We start from the raw sequence: 16,482 nt of genomic DNA on the forward strand, positions 1-16,482 counted from the left end.
GAAACCACTCATTAGGAAGAGAGTATGTGTATGGTTGAGAAAAAGAAAGAGAGGAAGGAAGAGAGACAGTGGGAGAGAGACAGTGAGAGGGAGAGACCGTGAGAGAGACCGTGAGAGAGAGAATGTTCCTGACTACAATTGTATCCTATGTGTTTTTCCTCTCCTCTCCCTCTGTTACTCTAGGTCAGTGAAAGAAAAGGAAGTGATGTGGAGAATCAGGGCTCAGCAGCAAAAGGCAGAGAGGAAAAGGAGTTAGAGATGATTGGAGGGAAAGAGATGTGGAGTGGAGAGAGGAGACAGGAGGGAGAGAGAAAGAGGAGGGAGAATAGAGAGAGAGAGGAGAAAGCAGAGGGAGAGGAGGAAGAGGGAGGGAAGAGGGAGAGCCCACCCGACAGGGGAGCCTATGTTTCCATGGCTTGTGTCTGCCCTAAGTACCATCATTCACCATTGTACCACACAACCTGGGCCTAAAGTGACAATGGCAGGGGTTTTGGGGTTGTTTTTAAAAGTGGTAGGAACTTATACCCTTTCCAGAACTTGTAATGGATTACACCAAGTAAAGGGTCGGGGTTGACCATCTTGACCAACTGAGGAGCAATTACAATGTTGGACGCACAGGCAGAAAATGGTGGAAGTGTGTGTTTTGGGGGATGCTCAACATTGTCATCATAAATGTGTACATTGTGTGGGGGACCCTGCAGATGCCCCTTCCCAAGAGTGTGGCACCAGGGCATGTGGACCAAGTTTGAACTCATTTGAAAGCAGGTGAAGTTTGAAGGGTGCAAGAGAGGGTGGGTGGTGTGCATCTGGAGTGGACGCAGGGAAAGGGTGGGAGATGTGTAGAAACCTCCTTTGGGTGCTCAGACATGTTCTGTGCCACTTTTCAAGATGGGGCCGTGCTTCTAGAAGTTCCAATTGTCTTACAATTTAAAAAAAAAAAAAAAAATAGTCTCTGAATATTTGTTTGCATTTTTACAGAAGTAAGAATCGTTGTTCGTCAAATAGCTTACCTTGTGTGGGACTTGAAATACTTTCTGAATATTGTCTTCTGGTCACATTTTGGATAATTGTATTTATATGTAAATAATAATATGTTTGTACATTTTAAGTGAGTAATTTAGTGAAATTTACTACAATTTAAATACTTTTAGTTGAGTTTGAATAGTTTTTGTCAGTGTCTTCACACAACGGAAGACACAATGAGGGTTATTCCTGTTGACATGGATGTGGTGTCATATTAAAGAAGAGATTGTGCTCTTTAAAACTAAGTTAGCTCAAGAACAAATTACTATTGCAAGTTATTTGGGGTTTGAAATGTGTGAGAAAATTAGCTTTATATTTGAAAATGCTCAGTTATATACAGCAGCATTCTACAATTCTATTGGGTTCTAAAGGGTTAAGAACAGTATCTGGCAGGATTCAATAGCTGGAATTGTTAGAGTTACGCTGTTCCTTTTCTCTGTGATTGTCATTCTAATGGATTCCAGAAAGAACAAAACCCTGTCCTCAAATATTTACATCAAAAGATGCAAGGTTATGGGCAAAGACAAGCCAACATCAAATTCAATACTTTTCTTGCACAAATAACATGGAAAACAACCACTTTATGTGCAGTATTAATTTACCATCCTTACAAACCACTTAGTGCCTTGCAAAAGTATTCACCCCTTTGGCATTTTTTCCTATTTTGTTGCATTACAACCTGTAATTTAAATGGATTTTTATTTGGATTTCATGTAATGGACATACACAAAATAGCAAAGGGGTGAAGTGAAATGAAAAAATAACTTGTTTCAAAAAATTCTAAAAAATATTAAAAGGAAAAGTGGTGCGTGCATATGTATTCAACCCCTTTTCTATGAAGCCCCTAAATGAGAGCCTTTTTATGTCTCTATTTGGTTTGGTCAGGGTGTGATTTGGGGTGGGCATTCTATGTTTTGTTTTCTATGATTTTGTGTTTCTATGTTTTGGCCGGGTATGGTTCTCAATCAGGGACAGCTGTCTATCGTTATCTCTGATTGGGAACCATACGTAGGTAGCCCTTTTCCATCCTTTCTGTGTGGGAAGTTGTCTTTGTTTGTGGCACATAGCCCTTAAGCTTCACGGTTGTTTTGTATTGTTTGTTTTGTCGGCGTCATTTAAAAAAAAGAAGGAATATGTACCCTCACCACGCTGCGCTTTGGTCCAGTTATTTTGACGGCTGTGACACTAAATAAGATCTGGTGCAACCAATTACTTTCAGAAGTCACATAATTAGTTAAATAAAATCCACCTGTGTGCAATTTAAGTGTCACATGATCTCAGTATATATACACACACCTGTTCTGAAAGGTCCCAGATTCTGCAACACCTCTAAGCAAGGGGCACCACAAAGCAAGTGGCACCATGAAGACCAAGGAGCTCTCCAAACAGGTCAGGGAGAAAGATATGGAGAAGTACAGATCAGGGTTGGGTTATAAAAAAATATCTGAAACTTTGAACAGCACCCGGAGCACTATTAAATCCATGATTAAAAAATGGAAAGAATATGGTACCACAACAAACCTGCCAAGAGAGGGCCGCCCACCAAAACTCATGGACCAAGCAAAGAGGGCATTAATCAGAGAGGCAACAAAGAGACCAAAGATAACCCTGAAGGAGCTGAAAAGCTCCACAGCGGAGATTGGAGTATCTGTCCATAGGACTACTTTAAGCCGTACACTCCACAAAGCTGGGCTTTACGGAAGAGTGGCCAGGAAAAACGTTTGGTGTTCGCCAAAAGGCATGTGGGAGACTCCCCAAACATATGGAAGAAGGTACTCTGGTCAAATGAGACTAAAATGTTGCTATTTGGCCATCAAGAAAATACTATGTCTGGCGCAAACCCAACACCGCTCATCACTCTGAGAACACCATCCCCACAGTGAAGCTTGGTGGTGGCAGCATCATGCGGTGGGGATGTTTTTCCATCAGCAGGGACTGGGAAACTGGTCAGAATTGAAGGAATGATGGATGGTGCTAAATTCAGGGAAATCCTTGAGGGAAACCTGTTTCAGTCTTCCAGATATTTGAGACTGGGATGGAGGTTCACCTTCCAGCAGGACAATGACCCTAAGCATACTGCTAAAGTAACACTTGAGTGTTTTAAGGGGAAACATTTACATGTCTTGGATTGACCTAGTCAAAGCCCAGACCTCAATCCAATTGAGAATATGTGGTATGACTTAATGATTGCTGTACACCAGAGGAACCCATCCAACTTGAAGGATCTGGAGCAGTTTCGCCTTCAAGAATGGGCAAGAATCCCAGTGGCTAGATGTGCCAAGCTTATAGAGACATACCCCAAGAGACTTGCAGCTGTAAATTCTGCAAAAGGTGGCTCTACAAAGTATTGACTTTGGGGGGGGTGGTGAATAGTAATGCACGCTCAAGTTCTGTTTTATTGTCTAATTTCTTGTTTGTTTCACAATAAAAAATATTTTGCATATTCAAAGTGGTAGGCATGTTGTGTAAATCAAATGATACAACCACCCCAAAAATCTATTTTAATTCCAGGTTGTAAGGAAATTAAATAAGAAAAATGCCAAGGGGGTGAATACTTTCGCAAGCCACTGTAAATGTACATTGCTGTATTGTACATAGGCTGGTCATGGAGAAAAACAATGCACAACACAGTAACTGAGTTAATTGAGACATCAAGTGGTTTGTGATGATGTAGCCCAGTTGGTAGAGCATGGTGCTTGCAATGCTAGGGTTGTGGGTTCAATTCCCACAGGGGACCAGTTCAAAAAAGTATTACAAATGAATGCAAACTTCTGTAAGTTGCTCTGGATAAATGTAATAAACTAAATTGGAAAAGGAATGAATAGACTATTTCAGTTTTTTTTATGTTCCCCAGAAAAAATGGAACTCAAACAGAAGGCGGAATTAACAAAGAGTCACTGACAACAACCAAAGAAAACAGGTGGGGTTCTCCTGCCATACTACTATCGTGAGCCAACATCAGTATCTCTAGTTGGAGCGTAACTGGAACGACAATTTGAGATATACTGGGCCAATCGTCTTGCCCAGAAGTGGCGCGAGAACGCCATCTCTGTCAAACTAACCCACACAAACTTCATCAAACACCTCCTCTGGGAGCATCTCAGCAAATACAGGGGAGAGGGAAACATCTTTTAACTGTTCCGCAATCAGCTGCATCCTAGACATGGAAGTTTCCACTTTAGGCACCCTCTCTTCCTTCAGCGGTACTACAAACTCACACATCTTTTGGGTTCTCAAAGGAAAGGTCACCCAGGTTTAGCAAAATCAGGATGGCCCATAAATATCTTAGACAGCTCGACCATGGTGAGATTGCTGACATCCTCCTCAACAATAGACTTGATCCTGGCGACTTTCTTAGACAAAGCACGTGTAACAACACTCTAGGGTACTTTACTGATAACCTAATTCCTCTTCTTTGGGTTCCTTACAAAACGACAGGATTTTGCACGACCTTCCCTCCGGCCAAAATGTTTCCCAAAATGAATGAGACCCCTTCATCGGTAGGCTAGGCTTCAACGGAACCAGAAAAAGAACCAGAAAAAAGATCAGACTTGAGTTCCATATTATACAAAGGAACTTCCATGCAACTTATCTCCATGCTTGTACTAACACACTGTAGCCATTTGCTGAAGTGTCAGACAAAGGCAAAACACCCTCCAAAACGAAGGATTCTCACTGGCTGCTTAACAGCATCGCCACTCTGCAAGAGACACAAACCCGTTTGAAACAAAGGGTTCATCTGATCTAAAATCTTGTTGAGGAGATACATTGCTCCCAACCAGAGACTTAATGGGCTGGACTGCTCCCACAAGAAGAAACTGCTTTTTCGCTCTCATTTTTTGGCTTCAACTTAGGACACAGAGACAATGTGTCCTTTCTCATGGTTGTAATGACTAACTGGCGGATACGAAAACCCAGTTCTCTTCCGATCTTTATCTTTGGGCGCTGTAGAAATGGACTGAAACCTCGCAGTAGGGGGTGACTTCTCTGGATTGGTTTGTGCGTAAGGATAACTACTGGATGTGTTGTATGTGAAGGTAGTTTGAACACTAACTAATCTGCAAGAACTGCAGCTTTCTCAAGAGTGAGATCCTTGTGCACATAAATGTAGGTTGCACCCTTTCGCGAAGGGAATTTCTTAACTGCTTGAGAATTATGAGTGTCTTTAAATCCTCAAGGTCCATGACCTCTTGAGAACCACACCACCGATCAAAAAGCCATGCTTGTTCCCTTCATTTCAGAAAATAGATAGCATCATGAGGGTGGACAATTATGTGGATATATTGAAGCAACATCTCAAGACATCAGTCAGGAAGTTAAACTTGGTCGCAAATGGGTCTTCCAAATGGACAATGTCCCCAAGCATACTTCCAAAGTTGTTGCAAAATGGCTTAAGGTCAACAAAGTCAAGGTATTGGAGTGGCCATGATAAAGCCCTGACCTCAATCCTATAGAAAATGTGTGGTCAGAACTGAGAAGGTGTGTGTGAGAAGGTGTGTGTGAGCAAGGAGGCCTACAAACCTGACTCAGTTACACCAGCACTGTCAGGAGGAGTGGGCCAAAATTCACCAAACTTATTGTGGGAAGCTTGTGGAAGGCTACCCGAAATGTTTGACCCAAGTTAAACAATTTAAAAGGCAATGCACCCAAATACTAATTGAGTGTATGTAAACTTCTAACTCGCTGGGAATGTGATGGAAGAAATTAAAGCTGAAATAAATCATTCTCTCTACTATTATTCTGACATTTCACATTCTTAAAATAAAGTGGTGATCCTAACTGACCTAAGACAGGGTATTTTTACTAGGATGAAATGTCAGGAATTGTGAAAACTTAGTTTAAATGTATTTGGCTAAGGTGCATGTAAACTTCTGACTTCAGCTGTAAAGGTAGGTGGAGTTATTAAAGTGAGTATGCATAGATGACAAGAGAGAGTGATGTGGAGAGGGGGGGGGGCAATGCTAATAGTCTGTGTAGCCATTTTACTAGATGTTCAGGAGTCTTATGGCTTGGGGTTAGAAGCTGTTTAGAAGCCTCTTGGACCTGGACTTGGCACTCCAGTACCGCTTGCTGTGCGGTAGCAGAGAGAATAGTCTAAGACTAGGGTGGCAGAAGTCTGACAATTTTTAGGTCCTTCCTCTGACACCGCCTGGTATAGAGGTCCTGGATGGCAGGAAGCTCGAATGGCCCCAGTGATGTACTGGGCCATTCGCACTACCCTCTGTAGTGCCTTGTGGTCGGAGGCCGAGCAGTTGCCATACCAGGCAGTGATGCAAACAGATGCTCTCGATGGTGCAGCTGTAGAACCTTCTGAGGACCCATGCCAAATATTTTTATTGTCCTGAGGGGGAATAGGTTTTGTCGTGCCCGCTTCACAACTGTCTTGGTGTGCTTGGACCATGTTAGTTTGTTGGTGATGTGGACACCAAGGAACTTGAAGCTCTCAACCTGCTCCACTTCAGCTCCATCGATGAGAATGGGTGCATGCTCAGTCCTCTTTTTCCTGTAGTCCACAATCATCTCCTTTGTCTTGATCACGTTGAGGGAGGTCTCTGACCTGCTCCCTATAGGCTGTCTCGTTGTTGTCGGTGATCAGGCCAACCACTGTTGTGTCATCGGCAAATTTAATGATGTTGTTGGAGTCGTGCCTGGCCGTGCAGTCATGAGTGAACAGAGAGTACTGGAGGGGGCTGAGCACGCACCCCTGAGGGGCCCCTGTGTTGAGGATCTGCGTGGCGTATATGTTGTCAGGAAGTTCAGGATCCAGTTGCAGAGGGAGGTGTTTAGTCCCAGGGTCCTTAGTTTATTGATGAGCTTTGAGGGCACTATGGTATTGAACGCTGAGCTGTAGTCAATTAATAGCATTCTCACATAAGTGTTCCTTTTGTCCAGGTGTGAAAGGGCAGTGTGGAGTGCAATAAAGATTGCATAATTTGTGGATCTGTTGGGGCGGTATGCAGATTGGAGTGGGTCTAAGGTTTCTAAGATAATGGTGTTGATTTGAGCCATGACCAGCCTTTCAAAAGCACTTCATGGCGAGCCATACTCAAGTTACAAATGCTGGTAAGTACTGAATTACAGGTACCTCAGCCAAGACAAATAAACACAATCATTCACCTCGTTGTAAGGTTAGTATATATCCAGCCCGGGGAGACTATAGATGCTGACTTTTTTTCCCTACTATGTCCGATGGAGGACTGGCTGCAGTGTGATCAGTCTTCCACTGGGTGGTGCTGGTCTAGCTCCCCTGCCTGTCGGTCTGGTTTGTGAACTGGGCCAGGGATGCGGGCAGCTTATCAAAACTACGAGCCTTTTCCTGATCAGATGAACTCATTTCTTGCAACAAGAAACATAGTTAAGCTACAAGGGCAAAGCCATGAAAACTATATGTGAGGGTCAGAGACATTAGATATCTTATCACAATCATACACTGATACAAGTCATGTTATAGGGACTGTGGAAAACTAGACATGGGGGGGAAGAGAGAGAGAGAGAGAGAGAGAGAGAGAGAGAGAGAGAGAGAGAGAGAGATGTTGGAGAGGGAGAAAGAGGAGGGGATGTGTGACCATGACACAATCACACTGGTTTCCTCCCCCTAAGGCTGGCCTGCTTTTAGTCTGCCAGTTCATAAAGACTCCAGTGGGCTGAGGCAATGGTTGGCTAGGACACTGGGCTGGGAAATAAACCCACCTCACTAACCACAGTAAGAACCTACACTGAAAGGGTCTGCAGCTGAACCATGAACTGTCCATTATACAACACACCAGGTGAAAGTGCTTCAAAGACAGATAATCATTCTCACATAGCCCCCAGGTGGCAGGGAAGAGAACTGCCTGTCATGACTTCATTAACATTGTGTGAAAGTGTGAAGTAAAACTGTGCAGGTGCCCTGGTGTCTACATGCTTCCGGATTCTGAGGCCAGAATCTGTTTCTCCCACCATAATCATTCACAACAATCTCAATATATTCAGCTCAGTGTTGTAATGTGAGGGGACTCAATCCCCCATGCTGCTCTACTATCTTACCTCTGCTGCTGGGCGTATCCTGGGGGTGGAGTCTGGTTGAAGCGGACAGCGGTGTGACAGTGGTCTTCTCTGGAGCATGTGTTTTGGTGGTGCTCTTCTTTAGAGCTTCTCTTATGGCCGTGCTGCTAGCCACAGGGGATGGAGTGACGGTCCTGTGGAAAGGGGATGGTGTATAGATGCTAGGGACAGGGGACCGAGTGGTACTGGGGACAGGGGACCGAGTGGTACTGGGGACAGGGGACCGAGTGGTACTGGGGACAGGGGACCGAGTGGTACTGGGGACAGGGGACCGAGTGGTACTGGGGACAGGGGGGGACCGAGTGGTACTGGGGACAGGGGGGGACCGAGTGGTACTGGGGACAGGGGACCAAGTGGTACTGGGGACAGGGGACCAAGTGGTACTGGGGACAGGGGAGGGTGAGACACTGGGGACAGGGGAGGGTGAGACACTGGGGACAGGAGATGTTTTGACACTGCTTGGGACAGAGGACAGTGTGATGGGGCTAGGGACAGGGGACAGTGTGATGGGACTAGGGACAGGGGACAGTGTGATGGGGCTAGGGACAGGGGACAGTGTGATGGGACTAGGGACAGGGGACAGTGTGATGGGACTAGGGACAGGGGACAGTGTGACGGTCTTCTCTGAAGCGTGTGATTTGGCAGTGCTCTTTTCTAGAGCAGCTCTGATGGCATTACTGCTGGGGACAGGAAACGGTATGACTCTGCTGCTGGGGACAGGAGATGGTGTGACACTGCTGCTGGGGACAGGAGATGGTATGACACTGCTGCTGGGGACAGGAGACGGTGTGACACTGCTGCTGGGGACAGGAGACGGTGTGATACTGCTGCTGGGGACAGGAGATGGTATGACACTGTTGGTTACAGGGGATGGTGTTATGATGCTAGGGAAAGCAGGCGGTGTGATGGTTTTGAGGACAGAAAACGGTGTGATGGTAGGGACAGGGGTTATGGTCTTGGGGACATGAGACGGTGTGTCAGTGGGGACAGGGGATGGAGTGGAGCTTGCTACAGAGGACGGTGTGATGGTCTTGGGGATATCCAGCCTCAGGTTGGAAGGGCCAGCTCTGGGGTGAGGTCTGTAGGACAGGAGGACTGGGTTTTCCTGTGGACCACCTACTTCTACATCCTGCTCCAACTCAGCCTGCTGGGGGAACAGGAAAGAACAGTCAGATTCATATGCATCATTTTATACATAACACTTCTTCTACCTGAACCAAATGTCTTTATGTTACTGGAAGGTTTGATGGGACGCTTCCAGGACATATACAGTGACATCAACACCCCCCCATCCCCCCCAAATACAACTACATCAGCAGTACCTAATCAGTCCCATCTCCTGATCTCACAAACAAATATCAACCATAAATAACCACTGCCAGACGTCTGAGTCACTGAGCTATTTGTACGGTTAAGACAAAACCTGAATTCTACAAAACAAATCATCTGTTAAAACATAGAGTCTCTGTCTCTTGGTCCAACCAGATGAAATAAAAGTGTGGGGTTGTGCATTGGGACATTGACATGGGTTGGGCAGAGACGTGCAGTGGCAGGTTTGCGATGAGTCTTGGGTAAGGATGAAGTGATAGAGGGAGAGTTTTGTCCTGCGGTTCAGCTTGGCTGCATTAGGAGAAGAGAGGAAAGGAGAGCTCCCCTGCCCAAACCTCAGGAGACAATCCCACAATCCCATCCATCTGTGACTGACGCACTCCTCGTCCCTGGTGTTTCAGTTCCCTGATCAAGTTTAATAACCATCTGCTCCAGGGGAGTGTGTGTAAGTTCCTCTTACACACACACACACCACACACCACACACACACTAAAAATAACCCCTTTCCCCAGTCCCACCCCAGTCCCATTGCAGTCTGTGGTAGAGAGTGATGACGGACATACTGGAGGGCCGCTACAGTTCAGCTGCTCCCCCAAACAGACAAAGAAAGAGGGATGAGACGGCAAGGCCAGGCACGGCTGGAACAGAGAGACAGGGGAGAGGGGTTAGAGAGACGTTAGAGAGGTTAGAGAGACAGCAGAGAGGGGTTAGGGAGACGTTAGAGAGACAGGAGAGAGAGGTTAAAGAGACAGGAGAGAGGGGTTAGAGAGACGTTAGAGAGGTTAGAGAGCAAGGAGAGAGAGGTTAGAGAGACAGGAGAGAGAGGTTAGAGAGACAGGAGAGAGAGGTTAGAGAGACATGAGTGAGAGGTTAGAGAGAAAGGAGAGAGAGATGAGAGAGAGGTTAGAGAGACAGGGGAGAGAGGTTAGAGAGAAATGAGAGAGAGGTTAGAGAGACAGGAGAGAGGGTTAGAGAGACAGGAGAGAGGTTATAGAGACAGGAGAGAGGGGTTAGAGAGGTTAGAGAGACAGGAGAGAGAGGTTAGAGAGACAGGAGAGAGAGGTTAGAGAGACAGGAGAGAGAGGTTAGAGAGGTTAGAGACACAGGAGAGAGAGGTTAGAGAGACAGGAGAGAGAGGTTAGAGAGGTTAGAGACACAGGAGAGAGAGGTTAGAGAGACAGGGGAGAGAGGTTACAGAGGTTAGAGAGACAGGAGAGAGAGGTTAGAGAGACAGTAGAGAGAGGTTAGAGAGACAGGAGAGAGAGGTTAGAGAGACAGGAGAGAGAGGTTAGAGATACAGGATAGAGAGACAGGAGAGAGAGGTTAGAGAGACAGGAGAGAGAGGTTAGAGAGACAGGAGAGAGAGGTTAGAGAGACAGGAAAGAGAGGTTAGAGAGGGGTTAGAGAGGTTAGAGAGACAGGAGAGAGAGGTTAGAGAGACAGGTTAGAGAGACAGGAGAGAGGTTAGAGAGAGGCAGTACAAAAGGGAGAGAGAGGTTAGAGAGAGGCAGTACAAAAGGCAGTGAGAGGTTAGAGAGAGGCAGTACAAAAGGCAGAGAGGTAGTACAAAAGGCAGAGAGAGGTTAGAGAGAGGCAGTACAAAAGGCAGAGAGAGGTTAGAGAGAGGCAGTACAAAAGGCAGAGAGGGGTAGTACAAAAGGCAGAGAGAGGTTAGAGAGAGGCAGTACAAAAGGCAGAGAGGGGTAGTACAAAAGGCAGAGAGAGGTTAGAGAGAGGCAGTACAAAAGACAAAGAGAGGTAGTACAAAAGGCAGAGAGAGGTTAGAGAGAGGCAGTACAAAAGGCAGAGAGAGGTTAGAGAGAGGCAGTACAAAAGGCAGAGAGAGAGAGTACAAAAGGCAGAGAGAGGTAGTACAAAAGGCAGAGAGAGGCAGTACAAAAGACAAAGAGAGGTAGTACAAAAGGCAGAGAGAGGTTAGAGAGAGGCAGTACAAAAGGCAGAGAGAGGTAGTACAAAAGGCAGAGAGAGGTTAGAGAGAGGCAGTACAAAAGGCAGAGAGAGGTAGTACAAAAGGCAGAGAGAGGTTAGAGAGAGGCAGTACAAAAGGCAGAGAGAGGTAGTACAAAAAGCAGAGAGGGGTTAGAGAGAGGCAGTACAAAAGGCAGAGAGAGGTAGTACAAAAGGCAGAGAGAGGTTAGAGAGAGGCAGTACAAAAGACAGAGAGAGGCAGTACAAAAGGCAGAGAGAGGTTAGAGAGAGGTAGTACAAAAGGCAGAGAGAGGTTAGAGAGAGGCAGTACAAAAGGCAGAGAGAGGTTAGAGAGAGGCAGTACAAAAGGCAGAGAGAGGTTAGAGAGAGGCAGTACAAAAGGCAGAGAGAGGTAGTACAAAAGGCAGAGAGAGGTAGTACAAAAGGCAGAGAGAGGTTAGAGAGAGGCAGTACAAAAGGCAGAGAGAGGTTAGAGAGAGGCAGTACAAAAGGCAGAGAGAGGTTAGAGGCAGTACAAAAGGCAGAGGCAGTACAAAAGGCAGAGAGGTTAGAGAGGCAGTACAAAAGGCAGAGAGGTAGTACAAAAGGCAGAGAGAGGTAGTACAAAAGGCAGAGAGGTTAGAGAGGCAGTACAAAAGGCAGAGAGAGGTTAGAGAGAGGCAGTACAAAAGGCAGAGAGAGCTTAGAGAGAGGCAGTACAAAAGGCAGAGAGAGGTTAGAGAGAGGCAGTACAAAAGGCAGAGATAGGGTACAAAAGGCAGGGAGAGGTTAGAGAGAGGCAGTACAAAAGGCAGAGAGAGAGAGGCAGTACAAAAGGCAGAGAGAGGCAGTACAAAAGGCAGAGAGAGGTTAGAGAGAGGCAGTACAAAAGGCAGAGAGAGGTTAGAGAGAGGCAGTACAAAAGGCAGAGAGAGGTTAGAGAGAGGCAGTACAAAAGGCAGAGGAGTACAAAAGGCAGGTTAGAGAGAGGCAGTACAAAAGGCAGAGAGAGGCAGTACAAAAGGCAGAGAGAGGTTAGAGAGAGGCAGTACAAAAGGCAGAGAGAGGTTAGAGAGAGGCAGTACAAAAAGGCAGAGAGAGGTTAGAGAGGCAGTACAAAAGGCAGAGAGAGGTTAGAGAGGCAGTACAAAAGGCAGAGAGGTTAGAGAGAGGCAGTACAAAAGGCAGTACAAAAAGGCAGAGAGGCAGTACAAAAGGAGAGAGGAGAGGCAGTACAAAAGGCAGAGAGAGGTAGTACAAAAGGCAGAGAGAGGTTAGAGAGAGGCAGTACAAAAGGCAGTACAAAAGGCAGAGAGAGGTTAGAGAGAGGCAGTACAAAAGGCAGAGAGAGGCAGTACAAAAGGCAGAGAGAGGTTAGAGAGAGGCAGTACAAAAGGCAGAGAGAGGCAGTACAAAAGGCAGAGAGAGGTTAGAGAGAGGCAGTACAAAAGGCAGAGAGTAGTACAAAAGGCAGAGAGAGGTTAGAGAGAGGCAGTACAAACAAAAGGCAGAGAGGTTAGAGAGAGGCAGCAAAAGGCAGAGAGAGGTTAGAGAGAGGCAGTACAAAAGGCAGAGAGAGGTTAGAGAGAGGCAGTACAAAAAGAGGCAGTACAAAAGGAGAGAGGTTAGAGAGAGGCAGTACAAAAGGCAGAGAGAGGTAGTACAAAAGGCAGAGAGAGGTTAGAGAGGCAGTACAAAAGGCAGAGAGGTTAGAGAGAGGCAGTACAAAAGGCAGAGAGAGGTTAGAGAGAGGCAGTACAAAAGGCAGAGAGAGGTTAGAGAGAGGCAGTACAAAAGGCAGAGAGAGGTTAGAGAGAGGCAGTACAAAAGGCAGAGAGAGGCAGTACAAAAGGCAGAGAGAGGTTAGAGAGAGGCAGTACAAAAGGCAGAGAGAGGTAGTACAAAAGGCAGAGAGGTTAGGAGCAGTACAAAAGAGCAGAGAGAGGTAGTACAAAGGCAGAGAGAGAGGTTAGAGAGAGGCAGTACAAAAGGCAGAGAGAGGTTAGAGAGAGGCAGTACAAAAGGCAGAGAGAGGTTAGAGAGGAGAGGCAGTACAAAAGGCAGAGAGAGAGAGAGGCAGTACAAAAAAAAGGCAGAGAGAGGCAGTACAAAAGGCAGAGAGGTTAGAGAGGCAGTACAAAAGGCAGAGAGAGAGAGGCAGTACAAAAGGCAGAGAGAGGTTAGAGAGAGGCAGTACAAAGGCAGAGAGAGGCAGTACAAAAGGCAGAGAGAGGTTAGAGAGAGGCAGTACAAAAGGCAGAGAGAGAGAGGCAGTACAAAAAGGCAGAGAGAGGTTAGAGAGAGGCAGTACAAAAGGCAGAGAGAGGTTAGAGAGAGGCAGTACAAAAGGCAGAGAGAGGTAACAAAACAAAAGGCAGAAGGCAGTACAAAAGGCAGAGAGAGGTTAGAGAGAGGCAGTACAAAAGGCAGAGGTTAGAGAGAGGCAGTACAAAAGGCAGAGAGAGGTTAGAGAGAGGCAGTACAAAAGGCAGAGGTTAGAGAGAGGCAGTACAAAAGGCAGAGAGAGGTTAGAGAGGCAGTACAAAAAGGCAGAGAGAGGAGAGGCAGTACAAAAGGCAGAGAGAGAGAGAGAGGCAGTACAAAAAGGCAGAGAGAGAGAGAGGCAGTACAAAAGGCAGAGAGAGGTTAGAGAGGCAGTACAAAAGGCAGAGAGGAGAGCAGTACAAAAGGAGAGAGGCAGTACAAAAGGCAGAGAGAGGTAGTACAAAAGGCAGAGAGAGAGGTTAGAGAGAGGCAGTACAAAAGGCAGTACAAGAGGCAGTTAGAGAGGCAGTACAAAAGGCAGAGAGAGGTTAGAGAGAGGCAGTACAAAAGGCAGAGAGAGGCAGTACAAAAGGCAGAGAGCAGGTTAGAGAGAGGCAGTACAAAAGGCAGAGAGAGGCAGTACAAAAGGCAGAGAGAGGTTAGAGAGGCAGTACAAAAGGCAGAGGAGAGAGGCAGTACAAAAGGCAGAGAGAGGTTAGAGAGGCAGTACAAAAGGCAGAGAGAGGCAGTACAAAAGGCAGAGAGAGGCAGAGAGGCAGTACAAAAGGCAGAGGTTAGGAGAGAGGCAGTACAAAGGCAGCAAAGGCAGAGAGGCAGTACAAAAGGCAGAGAGAGAGAGGAGTACAAAAGGCAGAGAGAGGTTAGACAAGAGGCAGTACAAAAGGCAGAGGTTACAAAAAGAGAGGCAGTACAAAAGGCAGAGAGAGGCAGTACAAAAGGCAGAGAGAGGTTAGAGAGAGGCAGTACAAAAAGGCAGAGAGGTTAGTACAAAAGGCAGTACAAAAGGCAGAGAGAGGCAGTACAAAAGGCAGAGAGAGGTTAGAGAGAGGCAGTACAAAAGGCAGAGAGAGGTTAGTACAAAAGGCAGAGAGAGGTTAGAGAGAGCAGTACAAAAGGCAGAGAGAGGGCAGTACAAAAGGCAGAGAGAGGTTAGAGAGAGGCAGTACAAAAGGCAGAGAGAGGCAGTACAAAAGGCAGAGAGGTAGTACAAAAGGCAGAGAGAGGTACAAAAGGCAGAGAGAGGCAGTAGGCAAAAGGCAGAGAGAGGTTAGAGAGGCAGTACAAAAGGCAGAGAGAGCAGTACAAAAGGCAGAGAGAGGTTACAAAAGGCAGAGAGAGAGAGAGGCAGTACAAAAGGCAGAGAGAGGTTAGAGAGAGGCAGTACAAAAGGCAGAGAGAGAGAGGCAGTACAAAAGGCAGTACAAAAGAGAGGCAGTACAAAAGGCAGAGAGAGGTTAGAGAGAGGCAGTACAAAAGGCAGAGAGAGGTAGTACAAAAGGCAGAGAGAGGTTAGAGAGAGGCAGTACAAAAGGCAGAGAGAGGCAGTAGTACAAAAGGCAGAGAGAGGTTAGAGAGAGGCAGTACAAAAGGCAGAGAGCAGTTAGAGAGGCAGTACAAAAGGCAGAGAGGTTAGAGAGGCAGTACAAAAGGCAGAGAGAGGTAGTACAAAAGGCAGAGAGAGGTTAGAGAGAGGCAGTACAAAACAAAGGCAGAGAGAGGCAGTACAAAAGGCAGAGCAGTACAAAAGGCAGAGAGAGGTTAGAGAGAGGCAGTACAAAAGGCAGAGAGAGAGGCAGTACAAAAGGCAGAGAGGTTAGAGAGAGGCAGTACAAAAGGCAGAGAGAGTTAGAGAGAGGCAGTACAAAAGGCAGAGAGAGGCAGTACAAAAGGCAGAGAGAGGTTAGAGAGAGGCAGTACAAAAGGCAGAGAGAGGTACAAAAGGCAGAGAGGCAGTACAAAAGGCAGAGAGAGGTTAGAGAGAGCAGTACAAAAGGCAGAGAGAGGTTAGTACAAAAGGCAGAGAGAGGTAGTACAAAAGGCAGAGAGAGTTAGAGAGGCAGTACAAAAGGCAGAGAGAGAGGCAGTACAAAAGGCAGAGAGAGGTTACAAAAGGCAGTACAAAAGGCAGAGAGAGGTTAGAGAGAGGCAGTACAAAAGGCAGAGAGAGGTTAGAGAGAGGCAGTACAAAAGGCAGAGAGTTAGGCAGTACAAAGGCAAAGGAGAGAGGCAGTACAAAAGGCAGAGAGAGGTTAGAGAGAGGCAGTACAAAAGGCAGAGAGAGGTTAGAGGTTAGAGAGGCAGTACAAAAGGCAGAGAGAGGCAGTACAAAAGGCAGAGAGGTTAGAGAGCAGTACAAAAGGCAGAGAGGAGAGAGGCAGTACAAGGCAGAGAGAGGTTAGAGAGAGGCAGTACAAAAGGCAGAGAGAGGTTAGAGAGAGGCAGTACAAAAGGCAGAAGAGTAGTACAAAAGGCAGAGAGAGGTTAGAGAGAGGCAGTACAGTACAAAAGGCAGCAGAGAGAGGTTAGAGAGAGGCAGTACAAAAGGCAGAGCAGAGAGAGGCAGTACAAAAGGCAGAGAGAGGTTAGAGAGAGGCAGTACAAAAAAAGGCAGAGAGAGGCAGTACAAAAGGCAGAGAGAGGTTAGAGAGCAGTACAAAAGGCAGAGAGAGGCAGTACAAAAGGCAGAGAGAGGTTAGAGAGAGGCAGTACAAAAGGCAGAGAGAGGTTAGAGAGAGGCAGTACAAAAGGCAGAGAGAGGCAGTACAAAAGGCAGAGAGAGAGTAGTTAGAGAGGCAGTACAAAAGGCAGAGAGAGGTTAGAGAGAGGCAGTACAAAAGGCAGAGAGAGGCAGTACAAAAGGCAGAGAGAGAG

General features: G+C 46.5%; 1 protein-coding gene across 2 annotated transcripts in view; it reads right to left on the reverse strand.

Moving 5' to 3' along the window:
* Positions 1-16,482, reverse strand: part of LOC115125639 (mucin-2-like) — a 58,589-nt gene that overhangs the window by 19,098 nt on the left and 23,009 nt on the right. For both annotated transcript variants that reach the window (XM_065004890.1, XM_065004889.1), the window contains exon 7: positions 8,050-9,214. In XM_065004890.1, the coding sequence (XP_064860962.1) occupies positions 8,050-9,214 (1,165 nt within the window). The remainder of the gene's footprint in view (positions 1-8,049; positions 9,215-16,482) is intronic.

Source organism: Oncorhynchus nerka, linkage group LG19 (assembly GCF_034236695.1).
Source record: "Oncorhynchus nerka isolate Pitt River linkage group LG19, Oner_Uvic_2.0, whole genome shotgun sequence".
NCBI lineage: Eukaryota > Metazoa > Chordata > Actinopteri > Salmoniformes > Salmonidae > Oncorhynchus > Oncorhynchus nerka.